The sequence below is a fragment of the Acanthisitta chloris genome, unplaced genomic scaffold (assembly GCF_000695815.1).
Source record: "Acanthisitta chloris isolate BGI_N310 unplaced genomic scaffold, ASM69581v1 scaffold14697, whole genome shotgun sequence".
Lineage (NCBI taxonomy): Eukaryota > Metazoa > Chordata > Aves > Passeriformes > Acanthisittidae > Acanthisitta > Acanthisitta chloris.
The window spans coordinates 879-12,841 of NW_008682126.1; the positions used below are offsets into that span (position 1 = coordinate 879).

Here is an 11,963-nt window from a genome sequence, read left to right on the forward strand (position 1 = left end):
TCATGCCTCTAATGATGAAAAAAGTCTATATAGTGACTGGACCTCTCCTATTCTGTGGTTTGGTGCTGCTAAAGCTCATCTGCAGTTACTTACCAGTTCTGTTTCTGGACAGTTTTAATACAAGTAACAGGAAGTATTTAACTGATATAGTAAGGGCCACAAGGCCTCTAAATTAAGTGAGATTTTAATACATCAGATATGAGAGCTTGCACCCTCATATTTTATATTTTACATCTAGATACAAAAGTCTGTGTGATTGTACCTAATGAATTCCTGAGTAACAAAATCTCAGAAATACTTTGCCTGGATTACTCAAAGTGCTTAGTTTTGTAATAAAAAGTTGGACAGCTCATAGGAGCAAGTGTTCAGACACTGGACTGGGAGAAGTGCAGGCATTTCTGAGGATTAGTACCAAAGCACACCAAGGCTCCTGAATGAACTTGCTGAATGGGACTTGTCAGAGTGACTGTAGGTGTCTTCAGTGTATTTCTTGGGACAGCTATGGTTTCTGTGTAACAGCAGTGCTGGCCATGCTGATACACCATCAGGCATGGTAGAGAGAAGTAGGCACTGTCAAAGGGAGGGTGCTCATCTGCACGTCTGGAGGCTGAATAACAGACCTTGTAAGGAAGTCAACTCATACAACAGTGTACTTGGTCTGCCAAGCATTCAGACAAAAAAAAAGAATGTTCAAAATTTTTTGGTCACCCAAATATGTAACATTAGAAGAAAAACTGAAATAAGCCTCTGCAATTCAGATGAGAGAAGTTATAAAAGCAGATGAAAGGATCCAAATACAAGGTTTTTCATCTCCTCTATCTGCAGAAAAGCTTTTAAACTTCTTTGCCATGTACTGTAGAGAGCTTCTTAAGAGGGAATCAGGACATGGATGTAACTTCCACCTGGGCAGCCAGCATGTTCATCCTGCAGCTGTCCTCTTGTACTCAAATAGCAGGTTGAACATGGTCCAGTGAACACAACAATTGTGTCTGCCAGTTTCCACTGGCAAGAGATAATGTCTAAAATGCATACAATTAGAAAATGGAGGGAGAGAGGGCAGCTGTGCCCCTGAGTTGCCTATTCTCTCAGAAGAATTAGATTTGAAGCTGGTAGGACATTACTTCAGTATCTTTACAACTACTGGCTCTTGTAGCTCCTACCATAAAAGGTCACCTGAAATGTAACCTAGCAAAGAGGGCAGTCAGCTTTGGTGTTTGTTGCAGGCACTTGGCTTTAGTGACCCTCCCTTGTTAAGAGTCTTACTCAGAAAATACATACAAAGTTTCTCAAATTCAAGACATATTCCAGGAATTTAATTCTACTTCCTCTCACTGCTTGCCTTCTGCTCTGGTTTGTTGTGCCTCACTGGCTGCTCCTTCTTTCAGCAGCTTGATGATATTTCTGTTCTCTTACTTCTCTACCATTTGTGCATTTAAAGGTCCAACTGAGATAGCTCTAATTCTGTCCTCCCTGGCTGTTCACAACCTCGGATGGGATTTGCCATTTATGGCTGACATGCTGAAGAAATTACACGCCTTGCATCACCTTAAGAAGGTTGCTCCTCTATTTTGGGCTTTGTTTTTAAAATAAATTTCAAAAGCTAAGTACAAAGGGCACATACATACTGAGAGCAGCAGAAGAATGTCTGAAAGTATATTTAAATTAAAGAGATTATTTCTGTCTCCTGCTGTCTTCCCTTTGAAATGAGTCTCCACCACTGAAAAGAAAGAGGTAAAGCAGATATGGGAAGAAAACCTCAAACACAAAATCCTTAAATATCATAAAAAATGCTTTAAGTAACTAAAATATGGTGCATGTACCTCTGTGACTGCTGTGCCCCAAACAGCACAGAGCTCAGGCTTTGAGGTTAAACCAGTGCACATATTACTATAATTCCTTTTTCAGGCTAGGACTTTGTAGGCAAATACATGAATGAAACATATGAAACTACTTTGTAGTTCATGTAATTGCAGGCAGTCTTCTTGTTCCCTAAAATCTGTTGCCTTATTCCCACACTGAGAACTGCTAACTACTCAGAAGCTTAGATCTAGTCCAGGAAGTAGAGAAGTGCTTGTCTAGGAAAGGCCAGTAATACCACTGATTTAATGGAATCACTATTGTTAACCAGGAGTTACTGGTGTTTCTGTTCCAGACAAAGACCAGTGTTTGCAGCACCACATATGCTTCAACCTTCAATTTTGTAACTCAACAGCCAAACTTTATAGCATAGCTTTTAAATAATTTAATTTTCTTGTAGTTGCAGATATTTCCCAGTTGCTTTTTTAACTTCATATGTGGTCACAGTAATAATAATCTTGAAAACCAGGGTGTAATCTGATGCAATATGATTGGATGGATGAGGAGATGCTCATGCAACAAGTAGAGGACTAATCTCATTTTCAAGTCAACATTATGGCTCACACAACAGCATAACATAGATATGCCTGGAGCTGGAGAAATTCATATGAAAGTTCTCATTTGATTGTTCAGAATATTTTGAATAAAACATATACATTGATTACTGGACATTGATGAAGATATTCATGTAATATTTCTGATTTTTTTTCTGAGAATGGAAAGGCAGACTATTAGAAGCAATTTGCTTTAAGCCATAAATCAATTTTAGAGTGCCTCAGACCAACCACCAAAACTATTGTTCTTTGTTTTAAACATTTTTGGTAGAAGCAATCTAGACAACATTGAAGAAAGTGATTCAGACATTGTACTCACAAAGTCAAAGCTGTGTGGTCATTAATTTGAATACAAGGTTTTACTAACATAGCAGATGGAGCTTGGCCTTTGCCATCTGGATGGACATATCTAACATTTATTCGCACAGTCTACAAAAGCAAGTTCTTAAAATTACTTTTTACAGTGGCACAATATTATATCATTTCAGTTCCTTGATACAAACTCATGGTGGATGGTTTCTGGACCAGCAGTTAGGTTATGACTGTAAAATTGTGGAAAATACAATCACACGTTCACTGCAGAACGGGCCACGCGAACAGGGGAGATTTGCTGTTGCTGTACCATGCCTTAGAGTGACTGTCAGGAGAAAGGGATGCTCTTGTGTCATCGGCAGCCATCTATTGTCTCTACAAACCATTCTGCCACAAGTTTTCAAGATTGTTGCTTAGTGACAATAAGAATGGTCAGGACTTAAATTCCAACTGAAAAGCCCTTTGTACCCCCTTGGGAAAGGGAAGAGTGCAAGTGAGGGAAGTACTAAGAAGTCTGAGCTCTTTGCAGATGGATTATCTACAACATTATTCATCTGCTCTCATGACAGCTCCACAGCAGAAACAACACTGCAAATCAATGTCTGACTACTTGTAAAGTGAATTCAACTGTTTTGATGCATAAGGCAGGATTTTTCAAAATATTTCAGTTCTGCTCCATTTCATTTAAGCATTCATGGGGAATTTTGCCAGTAATGCTTTTGCCAGAAGCATTTTGGCCAGTGAAGTATTTGCAAAATCCTACCTAGAGAACATCAATGGTTTTGTCTTTGTGCTGTGCAGTTTCTTTGAGTAGATCTCATGATGACCCAAACCATCCAACTAATGAAAACAACTACAGCCAAAGGGACTTGGAGCTAAACTCAAACTCCTAATCTGCACGCGGAAGCCACTTTTCTTCTCTGCAATAGGCAACACCAAAATACTTCATCTTTCTCCTTACACTCAAGCTTTGAAATCATCCCCCCTACACTTCTGTGAATGTTTAAAGGTTCTCTCTTGCTGAACTTTCCTACTGAAATGTCATTAGGTGATAACTAGTTGTAGTGCAACTCTTGTTTTCCACATGGATTGCTTTCTGATTTTATTAGAAACCATAAATTATGCAGCAGTGAATTCTGAGTGGAATGAAGAAAAGGTTGTTTTAATAATAACTGACATGCTTTACCTTTGGGTCATGTATTCCAGAAAGCTCTTCATAGATCTTCTCTCCTACCATGACAGCAGCTAGGTTGGCTGTGTAAGTGGACAAACAAAACAGGCAGAAAATAGCCCAAAGATTCATTAAAAACCTTCCAGTCCAGCACTTGGGAGGTTTGATGGCAGCTGTTCTTCCAAACAGGATCGCATAGCAGACATTCAGGGCAGAGGAGAAAGAGAAGACTTTGTTCCTGTTCCTTCCTTTAGGGGTCATTCCAAAAGGACTTTTCCACTCATACAAAGTGAGGAATATAGCGGTGATGTGCAAAGCAACAAATATCCCCAGCCACATAGTCCAGTGAAGTGGCCACATAAAGGCTCCAATAGGAGCTGCAGTGTCTTTGGTCCTCACCAAGATGCCCAAGCTGGTTGAAAAGAAAGGGCTGGTGAAATCAATCACTTGACTGCGGGCAGTGTTGATACTGAATGATGTCACTGCCATGTGAGCTGTCCCAGCAAGAAGGTCTCCCACCAGCCCTGTCCAGTGGCCATTCTTCCAGGCTCCGTATTTTCCATCCCCAACAATGTACAAGTCAAAATCAAAATTCATATCCTCAGCTAGCTTCTCCAGCAGGTCAATGCAGTAGCCATAGCAGCACTTCTTCAGTCCAATGGGAAAAGTGTTGTTCCCCCCTTGGAGGGTTTCAAACAGGTTATCCAGCACACCTGAATCATTGGTCAGTGGGTCCAGGCACAGCTGCCCTGCTGGGCAAAGACCTTCATCATCTACATCTCTTGTAAACACGAATGGATGCTCAATCAGAGTCACCACCCTGAGGTGCAGCCGGGTGGGGTGTTGTAAGTGACTTTTATGTCTCTGTGCCTGTTCTGGCCATATCCCATAGTCCATGATTATCTTTCCTTCTTGCCAGCTCCCCAGACGTGTCCACATTGGGTTCCCGACAGGGTCATGCTGCAGATTCCAGATGAAGAAATTATTTTCTGAGCTGACAATGGAGGAGCCCTTCACCTTAATGCGGCCACTGAGACCATCAAAAGTTGTGTTGGCTAAAAACCTGTCGGAGGGAGAAAGTGGAGTAATCAGAAGCAGACTGATTCATGTTACTTACTGGATTCATGTTCAAGAGAGTAGGTGGGAATGCTGTTGAACACCTGGATCATTAACAGCCTTCTTACGGCACAATGAACCAGCCACTTAATTTATGACTACAGTAAGTGGGAATGCTCCCCTACATATCTAATATAACTGAAAACTCCTCAGGAAAGATAGTTTTTCTACTCACTAGCAAAAACGAGTAAGGGAGCAGCAATTTTCTCAGTTACCTTTGCCTTGTAAATTAATGGAACATAGGTTAGTTCTATGCTGAACTTACCAGATCTGCTGTCAGTCTCCTAGATAAAAATATATATGAAAATGGAAGAGTGGAAATTTTGTTTGAAATGTCCTTCCAAGAAAAATGTTACAATCTCAGTAAGATCTAGCTTACATAAGAGGGTCTACTGAAGTGCTGTCAACAGCTTTCAAGCTCTCTCAAGTGAACCAATCTGCATTCAAAAATGCAAGTTTGGCATTGGTAAATCACTACTATCCACTTCAGAATAAAGTAAGGGAAGAAAGATGGTTGCTTTAGGACAGTTGGTATTAATTCTTAAAAAAACAAAAAGCCACCAAAACATGTAGTTTCTTTTAAAAATTCCAAAAGAATGTTTTCACAAGTGCAATGCTGTCATGGCAGCAGATCTCTTGGAAGTGTGCAAGTTTTGCACTGCAGATTTTGCACTGAGAATTCTGAGCTTTTACTATTCCAGATACTCCTAATAAAACTGAGTATTTTCTTTGTACTGAAATGCAGTGTTTGCTAGTAATTGTCCTCCCTGCATGTTAAATCCTGCTTCTAGTAAGTCATTATCAAAGAGGCTAAAATGACATGTATAAAGGAGCTGGGAACTCAGTAGGAATTAAGTGCCAGAAGCAGAAAATCCTTTTTAGTGTAAGCACCATGGCCAGTTGAACTGCAGGCTTTTAATAGGAAAGCTGCTATGCATTTTGCAGGGACTGCGTAAGTCTTAGTACAGTGATTCCATGAAAAAAACCTGAGATAAACTGGTGCAAATATGTTGTAAGGTAAGTCATCCACATTTTGTTCAGTAAGAGGTATTAAGAATACAGACTATTTAGCTGTTTTAGCAGAATATAACACCTCACATTAGTTCTGAGAATTGGATGAAAGTATTGAAGTATAAAGACTATAGCCGTCTTTCCAGCTTCAGTAAGAAAGACATAAACTTTCAAGTAGTGTTAATTGTTTGTCAATAGTTACAGAGGATAGAAAATAACCTTAAATTGATTTGAAAAGGATAAATTGATTGCAAGTGTGTGTGCATGCATTCTTCTGCCCAGCCTCTACTGTTTGTTTTGCTGACTTTTGCTGATTTTGAATGGAGTTTCAGCAGTTTAAACTCTGGACTTTCAGTTTTTGCCTCATGCCAAGGTCAATTTATGAAAATAAATATTTCAGTTTTGAGTGCGTGACAGCCTTCCCTGAGCCAGCTTCACAATTCTTCTTATGCAGTCTTTTTCAAACAGGTTGAGTTTGGAGAAAAATCTTACAGACAATACTCTCAAAAGCATCTCAAAAAAATCTGTACATGTGTTAGCCTGGGCCTGGAAAAAAAATGCATATAGGTGTTTAGAAATATAAATGTTTATAAATTATAAATGTTGTTAGCATTTTTTAAACCATTTACTATTTAGTCTGGTGTTAGCTAAATGATAGCATAGCTTCATTAATCAGTGGTGCGTGCCGTTGTTTGCCAAGCCCTTTCCTCCCACCCGGTGTTTCATAGCTGATGGTGTACTTCCATGTTTGTGTATGGAAACACTACCAAGACAAAGTTTATAGGAGAAAGCAATCTCAAGCACTAAAGAAAGGTTTGTGTACCCATAAATATGTTTGGTTTTTATCTCTCTCATTTTTATTTATTTCCCTTATTTTTATCTCTCGGTCTCTATAAAAATTGTCCCACTTCTTCACAAGCCTTCCTGGATGTATGTGCTGAAGCCATCACTAGGACTGCAACAGTAAAACCATTTCATGTGTGTAGATGGGTCTGTATTTACATTTTTTCAAGAACTGTGCGTAAAAGACTGTTAGCAGTCCACAAGATGCCAAAACTGAGGGAGACAAATCTTCAGTGGAATAAACTTGCAAAGTTCTAATAAATTTGGTCCCATGTTGCTACTACAGCACAACCTGCTGTATCAGAATGCTTTGGGAGTAGGTGAAGCTACGTAATGCATTAGATTTATTCTCTGAAAGTAGAACAAGAACAGTGGAATTTATGCACTCTGTTCTCTGACATCACTGTAGAAATAACTGTGCTCAGGAGGGTGAAATGAGCCCTCTGTACCTGTCCTGTGGTTATGTTAGAAGCGGTTACCTGAGAGATTTAGTAGTGTCTAAATGTATTACTTCACTACCTTATTGAGTTAGTGACTTACTTTTGCAGCTGATTTGCATGTTCTATATTTTTCATAGTGACAGGACATGAATAAAAATAAATGATGGGAACCATGTGGGAAAAACATTTTAACAACACTTTGTTATATATGCAAGCAGCTGTGGCTGCGAAGCATTCAAGCACAGTATGTAGCACCAGTGGAATTCATGCCAGGGACTTCAAGTAAAAACTCCCTTACTCAATAACTTTAGGAAACAGATAGGAGGATCCGACTACACTATTTAAGCCAGCAGTCTCTAATGTGAACCTTTGGGAATTACAAGCATTTGGTATTGCATGAGCACATTGGCAATATCTGGGCAGCACTGTTTCAGTAGGACTACTAAGAGATTTGTATAGAAAGATGGTCTGTACAAATTTCTGAAGGGCCAGATCCTTGAGCCTGACAGCTGAATGAATTTCCTTGATGCTGTGTCAATACAAGTGAGATGATGATTACACTTGACAGTCTGTGAAAACTGCATCAAAGCTTTACTAGAGTCACTTCAGTTTGCTCATTAGATCTTTGGCAGTACTACCATTCTCCAGCAGTGGTGCCTTTGTAGCACATTTAGGAGTGATTTAATAGAATTATTTTATTTTATTTCAAGCTTGATGTCTTGGTCATTTCATATTTTTCTTGTGAAGCTTACTGGAGGCAAGAACTAGAATCAGCAAGCAAAAAGAGAAGGCTCTGGGAAGACCTTACAGTAGCCTTCCATTACCTAAAGGGACTTCAGGGTGGCTGGAGAGGGACTTTTTACATTGGCAAGCAGTGGCAGGACAAGGGGCAGTGACTTCTTACTGACAGAGGGCAGGGTTAGGTTAGCTATTAGGAAGAAATTCTTATCTATGAGGGTGGTGAACTGGAACAAGTTGCTGAGAGAAGCTATGGCTGCCCCATCCCTGGAAGTGTTCAAGGCCAGGCTGGATGGGGCTTTGAGCAGCCTGGTCTTGTATCAGGTGTTCCTGTCCATGGCAGGGGTGCTGGAATGAGGTGGTGTTTAACATCCCTTGCATCCAAACCATTCCAGGATTTCATGATTCTATGAAATAGCAGTCTGATGAAATTACCCAAGAAGCAGAGTTAAAGCTGTAAGACTAATTAAAGCTGTAAGACTAATTAAAGCTGTAAGACAAGACAAGGCTTTGAAATTTTAATGTCTCGTTCCATCAACAAAGATGTTCCCATGAGCAGGCAAGAATAGATCAGTGAATCAATCTCACTGTAAGAGGAATGACGGATGGTGACTTGCAACAATATAATCTTCAGGGGAGTTGTACATCTATATCCATATCCACACAGATAAAAGCATGCTTTGCCATGTACTAGATCATTATTCAGCTCCTGGGTGTACTTAAATGTCTGCACAGGCAATATATGAGATCAGTGTTGGCAACGAGAGCTCTGATGCTGGCTGTGCCAGTGTGTGGGGCTGCTGCTCATCCACCCTCTGCGGTGAAGGGAGGTGAAGGTCTATGCACAGTGCCTCCTCTTTCCCCACTCACCACAGCTCCAAGGCTACATATCAAGACAGATGGCTTCATTCAGACACAAGAACGCCCACACTAGTAAACACTCAATTAAGCACCAGACAGAAGTTTCATCTTTGGAAGCACACACCACTTGCCTAAAAGCCCTGGTGTGATGGACAAGGCTGGTCACAGTGAAGCTACTCATCAGTGTGTCACACCTGAGAAATTAATGGTACCACTCAGAGTTAATAGTTATGCTGGTGATGCAAATACATCAGTTCTGGCCATCAGGTATCTGTCTTGCTGCAGTGATTTAGGATGAGGGTTTATCTAACATGTTATTTTGCCTTTAATAGGGTCCACAAGCAAATGCCAAGGGAAAAAAAGGCTAAGCATATGATCCTTTTGTCATTTCCACAATACCTTATCCTGTATGAAGGAACAAGAAACTTCAGGGATCTGATATTGCATATTATCTCCCAAATTATAACAAAAGGTACAGCAGTCACTGTTCATGAAAGAGCTAATAGTTCTAATGATGATGAAATATTTTTCAGGAATACCTTTACGTGGTTTAATTTTGCTTTCCTTTTCCTTTATCCCTACCTTAACTCTTGAAAATCTTATTCATAGAACTACTGTCCTTGCATATTTGTTGAAGCCTCTTGCTGACTTTTACTATTCAGGTATGATCTAGTTTAAATATCCAGAATAATGAGACCAAATTTACATCACAAGTCACTGGAGGGATTGAAAGCCAGTCCAGTGTTTACTCCCAAGCCTTGTTTCACTCTTTAGAAACTGGGAGGTTTTGACCACTAAGTTATGGATGAGTAGTGACTAAGGAACTCTCTGGGTCACAAATGACTGTGTTTTGAGCAGTGCTCTTAATGCATGATTGTCCAGACATATCTGAGAAGAAGCTGTTTCTTAAAAAAAATCTTCATGCAAAAAGCCTCAAGCACTTTTACCCTAACTTCATCCAACAAAATCTGTAGGTTGAAAGCCAGGTGTAATGGGGAAAAACACGCAAGTCACTGGATGTAAAGTAAGTGATGAACTCAGTTATTTAAGTTACCTTTTTGTTTGTTTTCAGAAAGAACTATGCAAGTTTCCCCCTCATATGTTAAAACCTAGAATATTTCTAGACATGAACCCCCAAGCTGTTTTAGGAATAACTTCAACATAGTGACATGCAGCAGAGCACTTTGTAATCTTGAGTGCTCTCACCAGAAGCAACAGCAGGTGGTCAAAGTGCCTCTTTTTTACCTCTGTTCCATGGAAGCTTACTAGCAAGGGCTACACATCTTTATACTCTCTGTTTTGATAGTGCAAATATTCTGTGTTTTGTATACCCTCAGGTACCTCAAAATCTCAGCAACATTGACACTGACTTTTCCCTCTTATGTGCATAAACAGAAATACAAGATACTTTCACAGCACAATCTGTAACCTAGCCTATGTTTACTATGTGATCTCTACTTCTCTGGAGCAGTGTCTTCTACAACTGGTTAACTCTCCCACTATGGCTAAGTTTATCTTTCATTATCTGCCTGGAAGTAAAGAAATAGGAGGAAATACTGAAACAAGTACATGTATGGGGGGGGTCAACAGCATGATAGCTAAGCTGCTGAGAATGGTAAGAAAATTATTTTTCTTGCACAGGAAAAAAATAATAAAAAAAAAAGAAAAACTTACTTTGACAAATACTGCCCTGAAGTGATATTCCTTTCATCTGTGTCCATGCAATTCATTGTACTTGGAATAAGAGCCAGTTCAGGCTGGATCATGGTGGCTGCTGCTACAGCTCTCGCTACCAACTCCATTGCATCCTGTACGTAATGCTCAAAGACTGACTGTGTTGTCTTGCCATGAGCAATAAGACCAAGTGGCAAACCTTCTGTCCTCAGTTCTTCTACATTCTGTGAATCCCCAATAATCCAGTGAAGTTCTGGAGGCATCACACCAAACTGTGTGGTTATTTCAAAAATCCTCCGTGTTTTCTCCATGTCACACCCAAACATCACCATGGTAGATGTTGTCTCTTTGATGCTCTCCAGATAAGACTGTAAGTAGTTCAGAAGGTCACTGGTTGAAGTGAGGTTTGCTGTGATGTTTATAATGGATCCCAGGTGGAACTTGGAGCTCTGTTGTGTGAGGAAGAGAAAATCTGTGATGTTCCACTCCTCCTGGCATAGCATCAGGCTGAAATTATACCAGTTGTTCATTGCAAGGATCGAGAAAGTGACATCAGCATCAGAACTCAGTGAGGTTTCTAAACTCATCTGCAGGTGAAGGGGATTCTGTAGTTAAAAATATGAAAGACAACTGATCAGATATATACTGGATACAAAGTTAAGGAGTTTGTTAATTTTTATTCACTCTTTCAATTTCAAGTAACCACCTGCTAACCAGGAGAGCTCTGAGAAACAGGAAAATTTATACTCACCCAGATTAAATGGCCTGTGATTCATGGGCTTCCTCAGCTAGAGTTTGACTCAACTTCAGTAGTCACTAATAAGCCTGTTTCCGAGAATTTGTATTTCTTTCAATCCATTTGTCCTTTCGGATTTTTTAGCATTCTCTAGCAAAGATTTCCCTGCGCTCCTAACAGGCAAATGAGATGGCATGTCCTTATTGTTCAAGTTCAGCCCTGGTTTATGACAGCCCCATTTACAAATGGATGCTGCAAATTCTTTGATAAACAATATGAAAAATAAAGAAAAGCCCTCAGTTCTTTTCATTATATATATAAAAATATTTTTTTGGTATTTGGGGGCTTTTTTATATAACAAAATGGATCACAGTCTATGATCAAGGTACATCATATACTGCCAATAAAACAGGACAAGATTGATTCTTTGGTAAAGAACAAGTTACTGAAGACAAGAGTACAAGCACAAGAGGCTAAAATATGCAGACTATGGTTTCTGAGCTGGAAAATACTTGATAAATAAGCATTCCATACTCATTCTTTCCACGTCATTGCTGATATAACAGGACTTAACCTGTTATGTTTCCCAGCACCACTTCCCTTGGCTTTACCTTTCCCAGAAAATGAGTAAGGATGTGAGGCTACTTCCT

The 11,963-nt window shown here is 39.8% G+C and overlaps 1 protein-coding gene across 1 annotated transcript; it reads right to left on the reverse strand.

Annotated features, from left to right (window-relative positions):
• Positions 1-3,909: 3,909 nt before the first annotated feature.
• Positions 3,910-11,182, reverse strand: LOC103805736 (glutamate receptor ionotropic, NMDA 3A; the record flags this gene model as incomplete). Its single annotated transcript, XM_009078397.1, has 2 exons — positions 3,910-4,957; positions 10,578-11,182. Coding segments are annotated over 2 exons (1,653 nt in total), but the record flags the coding sequence as incomplete, so codon positions are not given.
• Positions 11,183-11,963: the final 781 nt, after the last annotated feature.